This window comes from Manis pentadactyla, chromosome 1, assembly GCF_030020395.1.
Source record: "Manis pentadactyla isolate mManPen7 chromosome 1, mManPen7.hap1, whole genome shotgun sequence".
Classification (NCBI taxonomy): domain Eukaryota; kingdom Metazoa; phylum Chordata; class Mammalia; order Pholidota; family Manidae; genus Manis; species Manis pentadactyla.
In genome coordinates, this window is record NC_080019.1 from 72,418,719 (window position 1) to 72,440,188 (window position 21,470).

The 21,470-nt window shown below is 38.5% G+C and overlaps 1 protein-coding gene and 1 pseudogene across 5 annotated transcripts in view; both read left to right on the forward strand.

The window, feature by feature from the left end:
* SETD2 (SET domain containing 2, histone lysine methyltransferase) overlaps positions 1–21,470 on the forward strand; it is a 165,243-nt gene that overhangs the window by 36,619 nt on the left and 107,154 nt on the right. For all 5 annotated transcript variants that reach the window (XR_005023078.2, XR_008996470.1, XM_036877191.2 and 2 more), the window contains 2 exons: positions 2,700–2,831; positions 5,162–5,290. Coding sequence is in view for 3 of the 5 variants with exons in the window: in XM_036877191.2 (XP_036733086.2) it covers positions 2,700–2,831; positions 5,162–5,290 (261 nt within the window). In the remaining 2 variants the exon portion in view is untranslated. The remainder of the gene's footprint in view (positions 1–2,699; positions 2,832–5,161; positions 5,291–21,470) is intronic.
* Positions 554–2,665, forward strand: LOC118908148 (aprataxin and PNK-like factor; annotated as a pseudogene).

Below are 21,470 nucleotides of genomic sequence, written 5' to 3' on the forward strand. Positions count from 1 at the left end.
AGGAATGTGTGCGTACATCAGTGCCCTTGTAAAATAATAGAAATAAAACCCATTAACTCTTTGGATTTTATTCAGCAGTGAGATTCAGATAAATATTAGACTGTACATACAGAATGGTTAGTGGAAGCATTAGAGGGTCTTTGTGGGGTGGGAAGCATTTATATATAGTCAACATTTTAAGTACTTGTTATATGGTGGATTTAGAAGCCACCAAGAAGACAAATTATAGAACATTTTGAGTATAGTGGCAAAGAATGTTTTTCTTCTGTCTGATGAAAGTAGGCATAATTAAAAATAAAATCTGTGCCTATTAGTCTTAATCTGACCTTCTGAAGCAATACAAAATAAAGCTACTGCTGATTCTTCAAAATTATAGTCTTTAAGTACTTGTGAATAGATATTTTGTTTATCTTTAGTCATCACTCTTTAGGCTAAGTATATTCATTCACTCATTAATGAATTATGTCTTTAATCCAGATGAATCATTCTTGTTACCCAAACTTGGTAATGACACACTTTAAATACTTTATAAAACTGGGACTGTAATAATGTAATCCAGGGAAGTGGTAAAGAAGGAATCTGCAAAGATAAAAGCTAAGTAAACATAACACAACAAGGAAGAAAGTGGTTAATTCCATCAGGAAGTTCAGAAAGTACATCGGCAGAGGAAGACACTGGAAAAAAGTGTAAAAATGCTGATCAGGAAGAGTCTATCATTTCATCCAAGGAAGTGCCACAGTCATCTTCTGCAACCACATTAAGTGACACAGAAGGAAATAATACGCAGATCAATAAACAAAATCCCAGTAGAGGAACTTGGTAAGGTTTCTGAACATGAAACCATCACTAAAGGAACACCAAATAAGGAAGACAAGGCAGGGAGCTGTTCTGAGAGTTGTTTGAGTGCAGAGGACAAGTCCTTCAACAATGAGTCCCCAGGCTGTCATCCTGAGTCCAGCTCTGATCCCTCCAATCCTGAAACACTGCATGCAGAGGCAACTGATTCAGTGCCACAAGGTTCTGAAGAAAACAAGGTCAAGAGGACATCCTGCATGTATGGGCCAAACTGCTACAGAATCCTGTCCATTTTCAACACTTTAGCCACCCTGGTGATAGTGATTATGGATGTGTACCAGTCATGTGTCAAGGTGAGGTTGATGACAGGCCCGAATGGAGTATCTTGTTATAGGAAGAATCTCCAGCACAAAACAGAATATAGGTATAGTATAGATATAGTACACTTCCAGAAGGAAGCATTTCAGATGAAGACAATGGAAATGAACAACCCAATGAATACGACTTGAATGACAGCTTTCTAGATGATGAAGAAGAAGAATATGAGCCAACAGCTGAAGATTCTGACTGGGAAACCAGGAGAGGAAGAGCAAGAGAAAGAAGATACGGAAGAGCTTTTGAAAGAAGCAAAGAAATTTATGAAAAGAAAAATAACTCTTTTCTGCAATAATATATGGCTCACGTTTACTCTTTGTTTATGGGAAAAAAAATTTAGGAACTAAGGAAGCACTTAAGCAGTAATTGTTTTCCTTCTTTTTATAGTTATGACTTTACTATTGTCTCTGCAAATGAAACCTTGAAAAGTCAACCTTCAATATAGTGGATGGAAACTGTCCTGTTGCTTTGCGTTTTCTATCCTGTTTAAAGCATCTGGAAGTAGGAAGCAGACGGAGTTAAAGAGAAATTGATATTTTCATGTACTTTGTGTGCTAGTAATAAAAAGTTAAAGCCATTGATTGCACACACACAAAAAACTGGGACTGTAATAGAACATATGTTGAAAATGAAAGTAGATTAGTCATGGGGTTAAGATAGTTGCTCATGTCACTGTCTGATAGTTGAAGAGTAAGTCATAGTTCCATAATCTTAAGGAGATCTGAATCAACCATCTTGTTTGTTTCCTTTTTGACAAGGGTCAAAAAATAGAGTTCAACATAAAGACCAGTAAATAACCACGTTTTCACTTTAATTTTTACAAACTCTGGCATAGGTTTTTATGAACCCAGTCAAGTTTGAACAGTGCCCCCCAGGCCATCAGTTTGTGTTGAGAAAGTTTAGCCCTCTGAAACCTTTAGCTGATTTTTCTGCAATTACACTTTTTTTTTTTTTTTAGTCATGTAGTTTTCTATTAAGATTTGTACAAATGTAGTGTTACTGAAGGATTCTTTAATAAAAGATTTGAGTTCATGCTTGATTAAAAACTTGTTTTTTTAACAACTTCTTTTCATCCTCAGCCTTGTATTTCAACTATTATTTATTCATCCATGAGGACTAGTTCCTAAACCTTAATCAATCAGCTACATCACTATTTGCTATTCATGAATTTTCCAATATTAACACTTGAAATTGCTCAGAATTCAAGGCTTAATTGACCTTTACTAGAAAATAAGGGCTGAGTCCAAAATGATAAGACTCAAATTTACCTGTCCTCCCATTTGCCAGGCCTCTCTCATCTTTTTTGCAACACAGCTCTGACTGTTTTTAATCTCAGAAATGCTAGTGATTAGATGTTTTCTTCTTTTGTATGATTGACTCACCCAGAATCATTAAATGATTTTATTATTTATTTATCAAATGATATGAAATACCATGAAATGAGATTCAGCACATAATTGATTGCATATGTTGTACAATCATTGCAACGAGATTTATTTAACTAATTTTTATAAAATTTTTCTCAATAGAAAGAAGAATAAATCTCATCGAGATATTAAGCGAATGCAGTGTGAGTGTACACCTCTTTCTAAAGATGAAAGAGCTCAAGGTGAAATAGCATGTGGGGAAGATTGTCTTAATCGTCTCCTCATGATTGAATGGTAAGTAAACTAGACTGCTGTGCTTTTGCTCAATCATTCTATTAAATATCTCTGAATATTAAAAATAATTAGTAATGAAGTATAAGCTTAATCTTTCTCCTACCTATTGATAAGTATTTATAAGCAATAAAATCTCCAATGTTTATAGTGTTTATAAGGAGACAGATTTCCTTTGCATTGTGCATTAGATTATAGTACACATTGTTAAGTGTTCTGTAACGTAGCTCTAATACTAAAATAGTAATATTAATTTTTATGCAGTGTCCTTTTATCTCTTGAGGTAAATGTTGGTATTTTTTAGCTTTCACTATACGATGAGATGAAACCTTGACATTTCAAAAAATGTTTAAAGCAAAATATCTGTCTTCCTCTCCCAAATCTCAATCCCTCTATTTGTAGTCTTTCCAGGTAACCTTTATGCCTATACCAACGTAGATAGATGTTTCCGCTTTTTATGTACGGAAATGAAATCTTCATGTGTTTTTTTATACTTTGTTCTTCCTCAAACCTCCTCTTTGGTAGTTAAATACATGTATGTATTACAGAGATCTATTCAGAGCTACACATACAGACCTGCATTATGTGTTGCATTATGTGTTCTACTCATAGTTAACCCATAATTATTAATTTTCTATTGATAAACATTTGTTTCTATATTTTTCTTATAAACAGTAAACATCTTTTTATTTAGTTGATATACAGTCTTATATTGGTTGCAAGTATATAACACAGTGGTTCAGCAGTTACCCATATTATTAAATCCTCACCCCAACTAGTGCAGACTATCTGTCAACATAGGAAGATGTTACAGAATCATTGACTGTATTCTCCATGCTGCACTTCCATCCCCATGACTAACTTATATTATCATTGAGAATTTTTGTGCCCCTTTATCCCTCTTTCCTCACCCATCCCAACCCTTCCACCATGGTAGCCAACAGTTACTTCTCTTTGTCTATGAGTCTACTAAACAGTAAACATCTTTACATTAAAAAATGTGTGATAAATTTTATACTACTCTGATTGAGGAAAAGTCTTATCCTTATTTGTAACATGGAAAGAATATTAAGGTGATTTATTGTGTAGGTACCTTATTTTTAGTGTTAATGAAGTGTTTTCTTTCAAAGCTCAGTTTTTGGTTTTGCTCATGTTACCATGTTACAAAAATAAAACATATGCCTCAAAAAAATAAAAAAGAGGAAATACTTTTGGTCTTCCTTTATCTAAACTAAAAGTAGGAATGATACCTCTAAGAAAAGGAGACAGGAGTTAGTACTATTCTCCTAATTTGGCATCATTGCCCTAGTCTGCATTCTTCTGGCTTTTCCTGCCAACTTTGCTAAACAGATAGGAAGTAAGGAATTTCTTTGTCATATTATTCCCACACTCAAACTTTTAGTAGTTCTCAGGATTGGTTTCAAATTTAGCATGGTATTCAGAACCCCTTCATAGTGTATCAGCAACCTGCCCTTCTATCTTCCAGCAACCCACATTGGTCACCAGGTATCTGTGTCTGTTTTATTCCCCTTTCCTCAAGGGTGCCTTGTTTCCTACTTCTGCGCGTAGGCCAGCACTGTTGTATCTCCTGTTTTCCTTATCTGTCCATATCCTGTGTGTCATAGGTTCTTCTTTAATCCTGCTTCCTCCTCAAAGCTTTCCTTCACTCTAAAGTGAATCCTACATCCTTTGAGCCTCTCTAAAAATTTTATTTACTACTGATTTGGCAATAAATAGTAATATATTGGAAAGGATTGGTAATTTCTATTGTAGTTTTACTTAGTATTAAAAGCCTTTGTGTCTGCCTGTTTTGGAGTATTAAGAATTCAGTGAATGTTTGATTTTATTATTCTAGAATCCATGGGGGAGGAACCTTGCCACTTTATACTGTGTTTACTCTGAACAAGGACACATATAAATGATGACTATGGTATCTCTTAAATGTAGATCAGTTAGTTAGCTACACTGATGATTGGAGTGGAATGTAAGAGGAGCTACACTGATAGAAAATAAGTTAGCTCTGTAGAGTTGTCAGAGTACTACAAGTTTACATACAGCCTGGAAATATATATCCTAGACACCCAGGGAAGAGGTAACAAGTGACAAGCCTGTACTGTGGGACATCATCAGTTTAACAGTGTAGACACTTAAATTCTAAGGAATCCCTTCATGAAGAAAAGAATTACTGAGGAAGGCTCACTTGTAGGCTTACCATATATACACAGATTACCATAAAGATATGTGTATATATAGTTACATAACACATTCTAGAGAACATGTTTTTGGTTCTTTTGCTGCTTTGAAAAATTAATTGTTTCCATTTCTCATTTCAGTTCTTCTCGGTGTCCAAATGGAGATTATTGTTCCAATAGGCGATTCCAGAGAAAACAGCATGCAGATGTGGAAGTCATACTCACAGAAAAGAAAGGCTGGGGCTTGAGAGCTGCCAAAGACCTTCCTTCGTGAGTTAATATTTTAATCACCTTTCACTTCATTTTTGTGGTGTTATATACTTTGAAAATAATTTGTCTATTACACGGATTTTAATGACTGTTGTGGAGAATGACCACTTGGTGGTTTGTAAAAAAAAAAAAAAAGAAAATTCTGTTCTTTTAGGGAAAAAAAAGTCTTCTGGCTGTATACAAGAAAAACATTTTGTCACTTGACATTTGAACTAGACAGGTCCTTTGTCTAATAATTATGTTTCCTTTAATTCTAAGGAATTTTAAGTGTTTGCTGTAGACTCAAAGAATTCCTATGAAACTATATAAAAAAGGAGTTTGGACAGAATTTATTAGTCAGTCTATGTAAAACTGAGTTGAAATAGGAAGAGCGTGTCTAACAATATTGAGGTAGGGAATTTGGTAAACACCCGGCAGACATCTGTTGAATAGTTGTTGCCTTCCACCTAATTCATGTAACTTTTTTTATATGTAATGTAATAAAATGTTCAGTTTATTTCCTGCCGTATTCAATATTTTCCTTAAACACTAGTTTTCTTGTATATAGCATCTTAAAGTATTCTTATGAAAGTTGAGTGTCTTTTTCTTTAAAGTTAAATATATACAGATGGTAATTGTTAGTACTGAAAAATATTTTTTGACACATGAAAAGAATAAAGGAAAAAAATACAGCATTTGCTGGATTCTAGTGACTTAGGCACAACTGTTCTTTCAGAGTCCTCTAAGCATATGGTCACACTTGAATGAGAGTTTGGGTGGGTGAGTGGTTTTAGTCTGTTTATTATAGGGATTCAAAGCAATAGGCAACAAATAACATAATAATAATGATAACCAGAACCACCACCACATAATTTAGTTTTTTGCAGGAATCCTCATATATCTTTTTTTTTTTGTATCCTTAATGTACAATAACTTGAACAAAATTATGCTTACTAGATTCCCCCTATTATCAAGTCCCCACCACATACCCCATTACAGTCACTGTCCATCAGCATAGTAAGATGCTATAGAATCATTACTTGTCCTCTCTGTATATACTGCCTTTCCCATGTCCCCCCAGATACATTATGTGTGCTAATCGTAATGCCTCTTTTCCCACCTTATCCTTCCCTTCCTGCCCATCCTCCCGACTCTCTTTCCCTTTGGTAACTGTTAGTCCATTCTTGGGTTCTGTGATTCTGCTGCTGTTTTGTTCCTTCAGCTTTTGCTTTGTTCTTATACTCCACAGATGAGTGAAATCATTTGATACTTGTCTTTCTCTGCAGGGCTTACTTCACTGAGCATAATACCCTCTAGCTCCATCCATGTTCTTGCAAATGGTAGGATTTGTTTTCTTTTTATGGCTGAATAGTATTCTATTGTGTATATTTACCACCTCTTCTTTATCCATTCATCTACTGATGGACATTAGGTTGCTTCCAATTCTTGGCTATTGTAAATAGTGCTGCGAGAAACATAGGGATGCATATGTCTTTTTCAAACTGGGCTGCTGCGTTCTTAGGGTAAATTCCTAGAAGTGGAATTCCTGGGTCAAATGGTATTTCTATTTTGAGCTTTATGAGGAACCTCCATACTGCTTTCCACAATGGTTGAACTAGTTTACATTCCTGCCAGCAGTGTAGGAGGGTTCCCCTTTCTCCAAATCCTTGCCAATATTTGTTGTTTGTCTTTTGGATGTTGGCCGTCCTAACTGGTGTGAGGTGATATCTCATTGTGATTTAATTTGCATTTCTCTGATGATTAGAGATGTGGAGCATGTTTTCATGTCCCTGTTGGCCATCTGAATTTCTTCTTTGGAGAAGTGTGTGTTCAGCTCCTCTGCCCATTTTTTCATTGGCTTATTTGCTTTTTGTTTGTTGAGGTGCATGAGCTCTTTATATAATTGGGATGTCAACCCCTTATCGGATCTGTCATTTATGAATATATTCTCCCATACTGTAGGATGTCTTTTTGTTCTACTGATGGTGTCCTTTGCTGTACAGAAGCTTTTTAGTTTGATATAGTGCCACCTGTTCATTTTTGCTTTTGTTTCCCTTGCCTGGGGAGATATGTTCATCAAGAAGTCGCTCATGTTTATATCCCAAGAGATTTTTGCCTATATTTTTTTCCAAGAGTTTTATGTTTTCATGACTTACATTCAGGTCTTTCATCCATTTTGAGTTTACTTTTGTGTATGGGGTTAGACAATGATCCAGTTTCATTCTCTTACATGTAGCTGTCCAGTTTTGCCAACACCAGTTGTTGAAGAGACACTCATTTCCCCATTGTATGTCCATGGCTCCTTTATTGTATATTAATTGACCATAGGTGTTTGGGTTAATAACTGGGCTCTCTGGTCTGTTCCTTTGCTCTATGGGTCTGTTCTTGTGCCAGTACCAAATTGTCTTGATTACTGTGGCTTTGTAGTAGAGCTTGAAGTCAGGGAGTGTAATTCCCCCCACTTTATTCTTCCTTTTCAGGATTACTTTGGCTATTCCGGGTCTTTAGTGGTTCCATATGAATTTTAGAACCATTTGGTCTAGTTCGTTGAAGAATGCTGTTGGTATTTTGATAGGGATTGCATTGAATCTGTAGATTGGTTTAGGCAGGATGGCCATTTTGACAATATTAGTTCTTCCTATCCATGAGCATGGGATGCGTTTCCATTTATTGGTATCTTCTTTAATTTCTCTCGTGAGTGTCTTGTAGTTTTGAGAGTACAGGTCTTTCACTTTGTTGGTTAGGTTTATTCCTAGGTATTTTATTCTTTTTGATGCAATTGTGAATGGAATTGTTTTTCTGATTTCTCTTTCTGCTAGTTCATCGTTAAGTGTATCAGAAGGCAACAGATTTCTGTGTATTAATTTTGTGTCCTGCAACTTTGCTGAATTCGGATATTAGATGTAGTATTTTTGGAGTGGATTCGTTAGGGATTTTTATGTACATATCATGTCATCTACAAACAGGGACAGTTTGACTTCTTCCTTAGCAGTCTAGATGCCTTGTATTTCTTTGTGTCGTCTGATTGCCGTGGCTAGGACCTCCAGTACTATGTTGAATAAAAGCAGGGAGACTGGGCATCCTTGTCTTACTCCTGATCTTAAAGGAAAAGCTTTCAGCTTCTCACTGTTAAGTGTGATGTTGGCTATGGGTTTGTCATATATGGCCTTTATTATATTGAGGTACTTGCCCTCTATACCCACTTTGTTCAGGATTCTTTTTTTTTTTTTTTTTTTTTTAAATAATTATTTTTTATTGAAGGGTAGTTGACGCACAGTATTATATTACATTAGTTTCAAGTGTACAACACAGTGATAAAACATTTATATACATAATTCTAGGTTCCAGCTATCACCCTACCAAGCTGTTACAATATCTTGACTATATTCCTTATGCTATACATTACATCCTGGTTACTTATTTATTTTACCATTGGAAGTCTGTCCTTTTTTTTTTTTTTTTTTTTTCTTTTTTTTTTTTGTGAGGGCATCTCTCATATTTATTGATCAAATGGTTGTTAACGACAATAAAATTCTGTATAGGGGAGTCAATGCTCAATGCACAGTCATTAATCCACCCCAAGCCTAATTTTCGTCAGTCTCCAATCTTCTGAGGCATAACAAACAAGTTCTTACATGTAGAACAAATTCTTACATAATGAATAAGTTACATAGTGAACAGTACAAGGGCAGTCATCACAGAAACTTTCGGTTTTGCTCATGCATTATGAACTATAAAGAGTCAGTTCAACTATGAATACTCATTTGGTTTTTATACTTGATTTATATGTGGATACCACATTTCTCTCTTTATTATTATTATTTTTAATAAAATGCTGAAGTGGTAGGTAGATACAAGATAAAGGTAGAAAACATAGTTTAGTGTTGTAAGAGAGCACATGTAGATGATCAGGTGTGGGCCTGTAGACTATGTGTTAATCCAAGCTAGACAAGGGCAATAAAACATCCATGTATGCAGAAGATTTCTCTCAGAACAGGGGGGGTGAGGTTCTAAGCCTCACCTCTGTTGATCCCCAATTTGTCACCTGATGGCCCCCCTGCGACTGTGCCTGTCTTAGGTTGTTCCTCCCTTGAGGAATCTTACCCGTCTCTGGCTAACCAGTCATCTTCCGGGGCCATACAGGGAAACGTGAAGTTGGTAAGTGAGAGGGAAGCCTTATTGTTTGAAAAGGTTAGCTTTTTACTTCTTTGCATATTTATGCCCTGTGGCTTCTATGCCCAGCATTTGTCTTGAGGTATCTTTACCACTTGAAAGAATTATGATACTTGGTAAATTTGATATGAGGCACGAATTCTATTTAAGGGTTGTAATTAGGAAGGAAGAAGAAAAGCTATAGAAGTAGCAGGCGGAAGAAAACATGGGAAGATTGATTATTTCTTTGACATATCTTCTTGTAGAGTAACTTCAGCATGTATAGGTTTTAAGCTACTACTTAAATTGCGCACACACATTAACATAATAGGAGTATAGTTACATAACCAAAGCATATCTGTAATTACCAGCCATCTCCAGTGAAACCAAGAAAACCAGTTAGGCACCTTAGGCATTTGTGAAAACTTATCTATGATATGGTGGATATTGTCCAACTGAACTTGAACAGTCTGAGAGAAATCAGACAAATTAAAACAACCCATTCCTGGGGAATGTTCACATCCCCAGTGTTCTTTTAACAGTAAATAGTCTGTAGTTGTAAGATTTTGGAGCGCTACAATTTGCACTTCTCCTAATTCTTGGTTGAGTTCCAACACTATAGATCCAGTTAAATTTGTTGTTTTACTGTATGCACAGGCCAGCTTAGATACCTCCTTCCTCATTCCCATGGCAAGTCCAGGAACTGGTGGGATGAGTGCATCTGCAGGTGTAGCAGTGCGTGGATCTTTGTTGGGGTTTTTTGATGATCATCTTCTGGCATGAGTCTTCCAGAGAGTGCTGATGTTGGAAGTTCTCTTTCATATCGTATCTTAGTTCATTTTCGGGATAGCCCAATTAGGCTTTGATCTTCTGTATAGACGCAAATAGACCCTTTGCCTACACTTTTATATGCCCTTTTATACCCTTGTGTAGAACTCATTGGAGGTTACCACACAGGAACTGCCCTTTTTTTTTTTGCTTTCTTTTTGGTATCACTAATCTACACTTACATGACGAATATTATGTTTACTAGGCTCTCCCCTCTATACCAGGTCTCCCCTTAAACCCCTTTACAGTCACTGTCCATCAGCATAGCAAAATGTTGTAGAATCACTACTTGCCTTCTCTGTGTTGTACAGCCCTCCCTTTTCTCCTACCCCCCCATGTATGTTAATCTTAATACCCTCCTACTTCTCCCCCCCTTATCCCTCCCTACCCACCCATCCTCCCCAGTCCCTTTCCCTTTGGTACCTGTTAGTCCATTCTTGAGTTCTGTGATTCTGCTGCTGTTTTGTTCCTTCAGTTTTTCCTTTGTTCTTATATTCCACAGATGAGTGAAATCATTTGGTATTTCTCTTTCTCCGCTTGGCTTGTTTCACTGAGCATAATACCCTCCAGCTCCATCCATGTTGCTGCAAATGATTGGATTTGCCCTTTTCTTATGGCTGAGTAGTATTCCATTGTGTATATGTACCACATCTTTTTTATCCATTCATCTATTGATGGACATTTAGGTTGCTTCCAATTCTTGGCTATTGTAAATAGTGCTGCAATAAACATAGGGGTGCATCTGTCTTTCTCAAACTTGATTGCTGCGTTCTTAGGGTAAATTCCTAGGAGTGCAATTCCTGGGTCAAATGGTAAGTCTGTTTTGAGCATTTTGATATACCTCCATACTGCTTTCCACAATGGTTGAACTAACTTACATTCCCACCAGCAGTGTAGGAGGGTTCCCCTTTCTCCACAGCCTCGCCAACATTTGTTGTTGTTTGTCTTTTGGATGGCAGCCATCCTTACTGGTGTGAGGTGATACCTCATTGTAGTTTTAATTTGCATTTCTCTGATAATTAGCGATGTGGAGCATCTTTTCATGTGTCTGTTGGCCATCTGTATTTCTTTTTTGGAGAACTGTCTGTTCAGTTCCTCTGCCCATTTTTTAATTGGGTTATTTGTTTTTTGTTTGTTGAGGCGTGTGAGCTCCTTATATATTCTGGACGTCAAGCCTTTATTGGATGTGTCATTTTCAAATATATTCTCCCATACTGTAGGGATCCTTCTTGTTCTATTGATGGTGTCTTTTGCTGTACAGAAGCTTTTCAGCTTAATATAGTCCCACTTACTCATTTTTGCTGTTGTTTTCCTTGCCCGGGGAGATATGTTCAAGAAGAGGTCACTCATGTTTATGTCTAAGAGGTTTTCGCCTATGTTTTCTTCCAAGAGTTTAATGGTTTCATGGCTTACATTCAGGTCTTTGATCCATTTTGAGTTTACTTTTGTATATGGGGTTAGACAATGGTCCAGTTTCATTCTCCTACATGTAGCTGTCCAGTTTTGCCAGCACCACCTGTTGAAGAGACTGTCATTTTGCCATTGTATGTCCATGGCTCCTTTATCAAATATTAATTGACCATATATGTCTGGGTTAATGTCTGGATTCTCTAGTCTGTTCCATTGGTCTGTGGCTCTGCTCTTGTGCCAGTACCAAATTGTCTTGATTACTATGGCTTTATAGTAGAGCTTGAAGTTGGGGAGTGAGATCCCCCCTACTTTATTCTTCTTTCTCAGGATTGCTTTGGCTATTCGGGGTCTTTGGTGTTTCCATATGAATTTTTGAATTATTTGTTCCAGTTCATTGAAGAATGTTGCTGGTAGTTTCATAGGGATTGCATCAAATCTGTATATTGCTTTGGGCAGGATGGCCATTTTAACGATATTAATTCTTCCTAGCCACGAGCATGGGATGAGTTTCCATCTGTTAGTGTCCCCTTTAATTTCTCTTAAGAGTGACTTGTAGTTTTCAGAGTATAAGTCTTTCACTTCTTTGGTTAGGTTTATTCCTAGGTATTTTATTCTTTTTGATGCAATTGTGAATGGAGTTGTTTTCCTGATTTCTCTTTCTGTTGGTTCGTTGTTAGTATATAGGAAAGCCACAGATTTCTGTGTGTTGATTTTGTATCCTGCAACTTTGCTGTATTCCGATATCAGTTCTAGTAGTTTTGGGGTGGAGTCTTTAGGGTTTTTTATGTACAGTATCATGTCATCTGCAAATAGTGACAGTTTAACTTCTTCTTTACCAGTCTGGATTCCTTGTATTTCTTTGTTTTGTCTGATTGCCGTGGCTAGGACCTCCAGTACTATGTTAAATAACAGTGGCGAGAGTGGGCATCCCTGTCTAGTTCCCGATCTCAGAGGAAATGCTTTCAGCTTCTCGCTGTTCAATATAATGTTGGCTGTGGGTTTATCATAGATGGCCTTTATTATGTTGAGGTACTTGCCCTCTATTCCCATTTTGCTGAGAGTTTTTAACATGAATGGATGTTGAACTTTGTCAAATGCTTTTTCAGCATCTATGGAGATGATCATGTGGTTTTTGTCTTTCTTTTTGTTGATGTGGTGGATGATGTTGATGGACTTTCGAATGTTGTACCATCCTTGCATCCCTGGGATGAATCCCACTTGGTCATGGTGTATGATCCTTTTGATGTATTTTTGAATTTGGTTTGCTAATATTTTGTTGAGTATTTTTGCATCTACGTTCATCAGGGATATTGGTCTGTAGTTTTCTTTTTTGGTGGGGTCTTTGCCTGGTTTTGGTATTAGGGTGATGTTAGCTTCATAGAATGAGTTTGGGAGTGTCCCCTCCTCCTCTATTTTTTGGAAAACTTTAAGGAGAATGGGTATTATGTCTTCCCTGTATGTCTGATAAAATTCCGAGGTAAATCCATCTGGCCCGGGGGTTTTGTTCTTTGGTAGTTTTTTGATTACCTCTTCAATTTCGTTGCTGGTAATTGGTCTGTTTAGATTTTCTGTTTCTTCCTGGGTCAATCTTGGAAGGTTATATTTTTCTAGGAAGTTGTCCATTTCTCCTAGGTTTCCCAGCTTGTTAGCATATAGGTTTTCATAGTATTCTCCAATAATTTTTTGCATTTCCGTGGGGTCCGTCGTGATTTTTCCTTTCTCGTTTCTGATACTGTTGATTTGTGTTGACTCTGTTTTCTTCTTAATAAGTCTGGCTAGAGGCTTATCTATTTTGTTTATTTTCTCGAAGAACCAGCTCTTGGTTTCATTGATTTTTGCTATTGTTTTATTCTTCTCAATTTTATTTATTTATTCTCTGATCTTTATTATGTCCATCCATCTGCTGACCTTGGGCCTCATTTGTTCTTCTTTTTCAAATTTCGATAATTGTGACATTAGACCATTCATTTGGGATTGTTCTTCCTTTTTTAAATATGCTTGGATTGCTATATACTTTCCTCTTAAGACTGCTTTTGCTGCGTCCCACAGAAGTTGGGGCTTTGTGTTGTTGTTGTCATTTGTTTCCATATATTGCTGGATCTCCATTTTGATTTGGTCATTGATCCATTGATTATTTAGGAGCGTGTTGTTAAGCCTCCATGTGTTCGTGAGCCTCTTTGCTTTCTTTGTACAGTTTATTTCTAGTTTTATGCCTTTGTGGTCTGAAAAGTTGGTTGGTAGGATTTCAATCTTTTGGAATTTTCTGAGGCTCTTTTTGTGGCGTAGTATGTGGTCTATTCTGGAGAATGTTCCATGTCCACTTGAGAAGAATGTATATCCTGTTGCTTTTGGATGTAGAGTTCTATAGATGTCTATTAGGTCCATCTGCTCTACTGTGTTGTTCAGTGCTTCCGTGTCCTTACTTATTTTCTGCCCAGTGGATCTATCCTTTGGGGTGAGTGGTGTGTTGAAGTCTCCTAGAATGAATGCATTGCAGTCTATATCCCCCTTTAGTTCTGTTAGTATTTGTTTCACATATGCTGGTGCTCCTGTGTTGGGTGCATATATATTTATAATGGTTATATCCTCTTGTTTGACTGAGCCCTTTATCATTATGTAGTGTCCTTCTTTATCTCTTGTTAGTTTCTTTGTTTTGAAGTCTATTTTGTCTGATATTAGTACTGCAACCCCTGCTTTCTTCTCACTGTTGTTTGCTTGAAATATGTTTTTCCATCCCTTGACTTTTAGTCTGTACATGTCTTTGAGTTTGAGGTGAGTTTCTTGTAAGCAGCATATAGATGGGTCTTGCTTTTTTATCCATTCTGTTACTCTGTGTCTTTTGATTGGTGCATTCAACCCATTAACATTTAGGGTGACTATTGAAAGATATGTACTTATTGCCATTGCAGGCTTTAAATTCGTGGTTACCAAAGGTTCAAGGTTAGCCTCTTTAGTATCTTACTGCCTAACTTAGCTCGCTTATTGAGCTGTTATATACACTATCTGGAGATTCTTTTCTTCTCTCCCTTCTTGTTCCTCCTCCTCGATTCTTCATATGTTGGGTGTTTTGTGCTGTGCTCTTTCTAGGAGTGCTCCCATCTAGAGCAGTCCCTGTAAGATGTTCTCTAGAGGTGGTTTGTGGAAAGCAAATTCCCTCAGCTTTTGTTTGTCTGGGAATTGTTTAATCCCACCGTCATATTTGAATGATAGTCGTGCTGGATACAGTATCCTTGGTTCAAGGCCCTTCTGTTTCATTGTATTAAATATATCATGCCATTCTCTTCTGGCCTGTAGGGTTTCTGTTGAGAAATCTGACGTTAGTCTGATGGGTTTCCCTTTATAGGTGACCTTTTTCTCTCTAGCTGCCTTTAACACTCTTTCCTTGTCCTTGATCTTTGCCATTTTAATTATTATGTGTCTTGGTGTTGCCCTTCTCGGATCCTTTCTGTTGGGGGTTCTGTGTATTTCCGTGTTCTGTTCGATTACTTCCTCCCCCAGTGTGGGGAAGTTTTCAGCAATTATTTCTTCTAAGATACTTTCCATCTCTTTTCCTCTCTCTTCTTCTGGGACCCCTATAATACGGATATTGTTCCTTTTGGATTGGTCACACAGTTCTCTTAATATTGTTTCATTCCTGGAGATCCTTTTGTCTCTCTCTATGTCAGCTTCTATGCGTTCCTGTTCTCTGATTTCAATTCCATCCATGGCCTCTTGCATTCTATCCATTCTGCTTATAAACCCTTCCAGAGTTTGTTTCATTTCTGCGATCTCCTTTCTGGCATCTCTGATCTCCTTCCGGACTTCATCCCATTTCTCTTGCGTATTTCTCTGCATCTCTGTCAGCATGTTTATGATTCTTATTTTGAATTCTTTTTCAGGAAGACTGGTTAGGTCTGTCTCCTTCTCTGGTGTTGTCTCTGTGATCTTTGTCTGCCTGTAGCTTTGCCTTTTCATGGTGATGGGAATAGTCTGCAGAACTGGGACGAGTGTCGGCTGGAAGGACTTCCTTTCTTGTTGGTTTGTGGCTCTCCTCTCCTGGGAGAACAGCGACCTCTAGTGGCTTGTGCTGCGCAGCTGCACCCAGACATGGTTTCTGCTTCCTGCCCGGCTGCTATGGAGTTAATCTCCGCTGTTGCTGTGGGCGTGGCCTGGCTCGGGCAGCTACTCCAAAATGGTGGAGTCGCGTTGGAGCAGGAGCTGCTGGGAGGCTATTTATCTCCGTAAGGGGCCTCCCTGCTCCCTGCAGCCCAGGGGTTAGGGTGCCCAGAGATCCCGGATTCCCTACCTCTGGATTAAGTGACCCGCCCTGCCCCTTTAAGACTTCCAAAAAACACCCGCCAAAACAAAACAATGACCACCAAAATAAAAAAAAAAGAAAAAAAAATTTTTTAATTAAAAAAAAACGGTGGTCGTTCGTTTTTCTTTATTCTCCTGTGCCAGCCTCAGGCCTCTGCTCACCGGTCTTTCTGCCCTGTTTCCCTAGTATTGGGGTCCCTATCCCTTTAAGACTTCCAAAAAGTGCTCGCCAAAACAAAACAGCAAAAAAGCAAAAAAAGAAAAAAAAAAATGGTCGCGTGCTTTTCTTATGTCCTCTGGCGCCCAGCCTCCAGTGCCTGCTCACTGTTCTTGCTGCCCTGTTTTTCTAGTATCGAGCGCCCTGCACTCTGGGCCGGATGGCTGGGGCTGGGTGTTCGGCAGCCCTGTGCTCTGTCTCCCTCCCGCTCTGCCTGCTCTTCTCCCGCCGGGAGCTGGGGGGATGGGCGCTCGGCTCCCGTGGGGCCGGGGCTTGTATCTTACCCCCTTCGCGAGGCGCTGGGTTCTCGCAGGTGCGGATGTGGTCTGGATATTGTCCTGTGTCCTCTGGTCTTTATTCTAGGAAGGGTTGTCTTTGTTATATTTTCATAGATATATGTTGTTTTGGGAGGAGATTTCCGCTGCTCTACTCACGCCGCCATCTTCCGCCCCCCTCAGGATTCTTATCATGAATGGATGTTCAATTTTGTCAAAAGCTTTTTCAGCATGTAAATGATTGTGTGGTTTTTGTCCTTTTTGTTGATGTGGTGGATGATGTTGATGGATTTTCGAATGTTGTACCATCTGCATCCCTGGGATGAATCCCACTTGATCATTGTGTATGATCCTCTTGATGTACTTTTGAATTCGGTTTGCTAATATTTTCTTGAATATTTTTGCATCTATGTTCATCAGGGATATTGGTCTGTAATTTTCTTTTTTTGTGGTGTCTGCCTGGTTTTGGTATTAGAGTGATGTTGGCCTTGTAGAATGAGTTTGGGAGTATTTCCTCCTCTTTTACTTTTTTGAAAACTTTAAGTAGGATGGTATTAGGTCTTCACTGTTTCATAAAATTCTGCAGTGAAACCATCTGGTACAGGGATTTTGTTCTTAGGTAGTTTTTTGATTACCAATTCAATTTCTTTGCTGGTAATTGGTCCAGATTTTCTGTTTCTTCCTGGGTCAGCCTTGGAAGGTTGTATTTTTCTAGAAAGTTGTCCATTTCTTCTAAGTTATCCAGTTTGTTACCGTACAGTTTTTCATAGTATTCTCTCATAATTCTTTGTATTTGTGTGGTGTCTGTAGTGATTTTTCCTTTCTCATTTCTGATTCTGTTTATGTGTGTAGAATCTCTTTTTTTCTTGGTAAGTCTGGCTAGGGGTTTTTCTATTTTGTTTATTTTCTGAGAGAACCAGCTCTTGGCTTCATGAATTTTTTCTGTTGTTTTATTGTTCTCGATTTTATTTATTTCTTCCCTGATCTTTATTATGTACCTCCTTCTGCTGACTTTGGGCCTCATTTGTTCTTCTTTTTTCCAGTTTCAATAATTGTGACTTTAGACTATTCATTTGGAATTGTTCTTCCTTCTTTAAATAGCCCTGAATTGCTATGTACTTCCCTCTTAGCAAGGCCTTCGCTGCATCCCACAGATTTTTGTTGTGTTGAATTTTTGTTGTCATTTGTCTCCATATATTGCTCGGTCCATATATTGCTCAATGGGGGAATCTAGTAAGCATAGTGTTGTTCAAGTTATTGTACATTAAGGGTACAAAAAAAAAGACATGAGGATTCCTGCAAAAAACTAATTTAGTGGTGGTGGTTCTGGTTATTATTATTATTTGGTCATGGATCCATTGATTTTTTAGGATCATGTTATTAAGCCTCCATGTGTTTGTGTGCTTTTTCATTTTCTTTGTGTAATTTATTTCTATTTTCATACCTTTGTGATCTGAGAATCTGGTTGGTACAATTTCATTTCTTTTTTAATTTACTGAGGTTCTTTTTGTGGCCTTGTATCTGGTCTATTCCTGAAAATGTTACATATGCAGTTGAGAAGAATGTGTTGCTTTTGGATGGAGTGTTCTGTAGAAGTCCGTTAAGTCCATCTGTTCTAAAACGTTGTTCAGTACCTGTTTCTCTTTGCTTATTTTCTGTCTGGTTGATCTGTCCTTGAGAGTGAGTGGTGTGTTGAAGTCTTGTAAAATGAATGCGTTGCTTTCTATTTCCTCCTTTATTTCTGTTAGTATTTGTTTCACATATGTAGGTGTTGGGTGCATTGATATTTATAATGGTTATAGTATCTTGTTGGATTGACCTCTTTATCATTAAGTAATGTCCTTCTTTGTCTCTTGTTACTTTCTTTGTTTTGAAGTCTAATTTGTCTTCTATGAGTACTGTAGCTCCTGCTTTTTTCTCCCTATTAGTTGCATGAAATATGTTTTTCCATCCCTTTACTTTGAGTCTGTGTATGTCTTTGGGTTTGAAGTGAGTCTCTTGTAGGCAGCATATAGATGGGTCTTGTTTTTTTATCCATTCAGTGACTCTGTATCTTTTGATTGGTGCATTCAGACCACTTACATTTGGGGTGATTATTGATAGGTATGTACTTATTGCCATTGCAGGCTTTAGATTCGTGGTTAACAAAGGTTCAGGGTTAATTCCCTTACTGTCTAACAGTCTAATTCCCTGAAAATCTAACAGTCTAATTTAACTCACTTCATATGCTATTACAAGCAGAACCTAAAGGTTCTTTTTTTTTTCCCTCCTTTTTCTTCCCCCTCCATTCTTTCTATGTTAGGTATCATATTGTGTACTCTTTGTCTGTTCCTTGGGTGACCTCCATTTAGCTTCTGGAATATTTCTATCTATAGCAGTCCATCCAAAATGCACTGTAGAGGTGGTTTTTGGGAAGTAAATTCTCAGATTTTGCTTATCTGAAAATTGTTTAATCCTTCCTTCAAATTTAAATGATAACCTTGCCAGGTATAGTATTCTTGATTCGAGGCCCTTCTGCTTCATTGCATTAAATGTATTATGCCAGTCCCTTATGGCCTGTAAGGTTTCTGTTGAGAAATCTGATGACAGCCTGATGGATTTTCCTTTGTATGTGATCTTTTTTCTCTCTCTGGCTGCTTTTAAAAGTCTCATCTTTATCCTTGATCTTTGCCATTTTGATTATTATATGTCTTGATGTTGTCTTCCTTGGGTCCCTTGTGTTGGGAGATCTGTGCACCTCCATGGCTTGAGAGACTATCTCCTTCCCCAGATTAGGAAAGTTTTCAGTAATTACCAACTCAGTGACACTTTCGATCCCTTTTCTCTCTCTTCTTTTTCTGGTATCCCTATAATGCGAATATTGTTCTGATTTGATCGGTCACACAGTTCTCTCAATATTCTTTCACGCTTGGAGATTCTTTTTTCTCTCTGTGCCTCAGCTTCTTTGTATTCCTCTTCTCTAATTTCTATACCATTTACCATCTCTTCTACTACATCTGTGCTGCTTTTAAGTTCCTCCATTGTATGTTTCATTTCAGGTATAGAGTTTCTTAATGATTGAATCTCCACCTTAATTCGTTCCTGAGTTCTTGAATATTTTTCTGTACTTCCATGAGCATGTTTATGATTTTTATTTTGAACTCCCTTTCAGGAAGATTGATGAGTTCAGTTTCATTTGGCCCTTTTTCTGGGGTTTGTGAGATTTTGGTCTGAACCAGGTTCCTCTGACGTTTAATATTTCTATGTGGTCTCCTCTAGTACCCAGAAGCTCTAGCATCTGGAGCTGCTCAGCCACTAGAGTGAGATTGGGGGTCGTAAGGGAGTGGCACTGGTGCTGGGGTCAGGAAAGAGCTGTTTTCTGAATCCCGTCTGTGGTGCCTGTCTCCAGTATTAGAGGCAGTAGTCCAAGCACAGAGGTGTAATCCTCTATGCTTTTCGTCTCTAGGTGTTGTAGGCGGGTCCTCCCTCTGGCTGACCTGACACCAGCACAGTGACTGCCGGTTTGCGAGCCAGTGCCTGCACGTCAGGAGGAAAGCTCAGCAGGCTGTGTGTCACAGTCAGGGGGCCTCAGAGCCGAGTAGCCAGCCAGGGGGATGGAGTACCTGAAGTTCCTCAAAGTTCCTAACCTTCAGGGCAGAGCGTGCCCAGACAACCTTGTCCACCTATCCCTTCTCCTGTGCCACAAGCTCTGTGCAATCCCTGCCCCTTCAGCAGCGCTCTAGCTGCTAGGAAGCCTCTCAGACCACCTGCCTTTCCTTGGTCCCAGAGCGGCCAGATGTGGATCCCCGTCCTCCACAAACAGTCGGAATCTCAGTCTCTCAAGCACTCCACCTGTCCCAGCTCCCCAACCCTACCTCCCTCCAGAGCACCACACAATGTAGGTTTGTGCTCCAAAGCAGACCTCCTGGGCTGGGTGTTCCATAGTCCCAAGCTTCCACCCCCTTCTCCACTCCATTTCTCTTCCTCCCGCTGGTGAGCTGGGGTGAAGGAAGGCCTTCGGTCCTCCTGGATCAAGGCTTTGGTATGTTACCCCGTTTCCTGAGGTCTGCTCTGTTTTTGAGGTCTGTCTGTAGTCTGGTGTAGCCTTCTTTCCTGTTGCTGTTTTATGGTTAGTTGTATTAACTATATTTTCATACTATATGTGGTTTTGGGAGTTGTCTGTCTAACCTCTCATGCCTCCATCTTGAATCTCCTCTCTCATTTGTTTTTTACTGCTTTATTTTCTAAATCAAGAGGGTTTAATTTTTTCAATTGTTCAGTTAATTCCTTCTTTACTAAGTACATTGATTATGTTAGTATATTGTAAACAAATACAAGTGATTTACACTTAAAGTCTGGTTACAGTAGGGCATGATTATTTTGAAGAGATAAGACTTCAAGGAGGGTCATTTCAGGTTAGAACTTGGGAGCGGAGCATAAAGAAGCATTTGTCTACGTGGAGGTAATACTTGAAGTCATTGGTGAGAATAGCTCTGCTTTTATAGATTAAACATAGAAGAGATGGAGAAGTTAATATCTTTAATAGAGAAGAAATAGATAAACAAGTTGTTTCGCCTGAGGCTTTCAGCCCGAGGCAAGTTCACTGTGGATTTGGTGAGACCAAAATATGCCAACAGAATGTTGGGGATAAAAAGGGGCTCATACCAAGCTTTATTGGCAGGTCAGGTGCTAGAATCACATCCGCCTCTACATGCAGCAAGCCCATCTTAGTCTCTGCCCTGCTCCAGCCTCTGCCTCTCCTCTCTTCTTTAGGCTCCCTCTTAGCACTGAGGAGCCTCTTTTTTATAGCAATACCGGCAGTAATGGCTTATTGCCAATGGGTATGCAAGCATACACCTGCACAGTAGGCTAAGTATTATCTCATTGCACTGTACACAGTGGGTATCAAGTGAGGATCCTGGCCATGAAACTTAGTTTTTCCTTCACTCCACTCCTCCAGGAGTCTTGCCTCCAGGAGTCTACGCACCCTCAATCTCTTGCAATGGTCCCTGTGGGAGAAAGCTGGAGCATTGTAAACAGATCC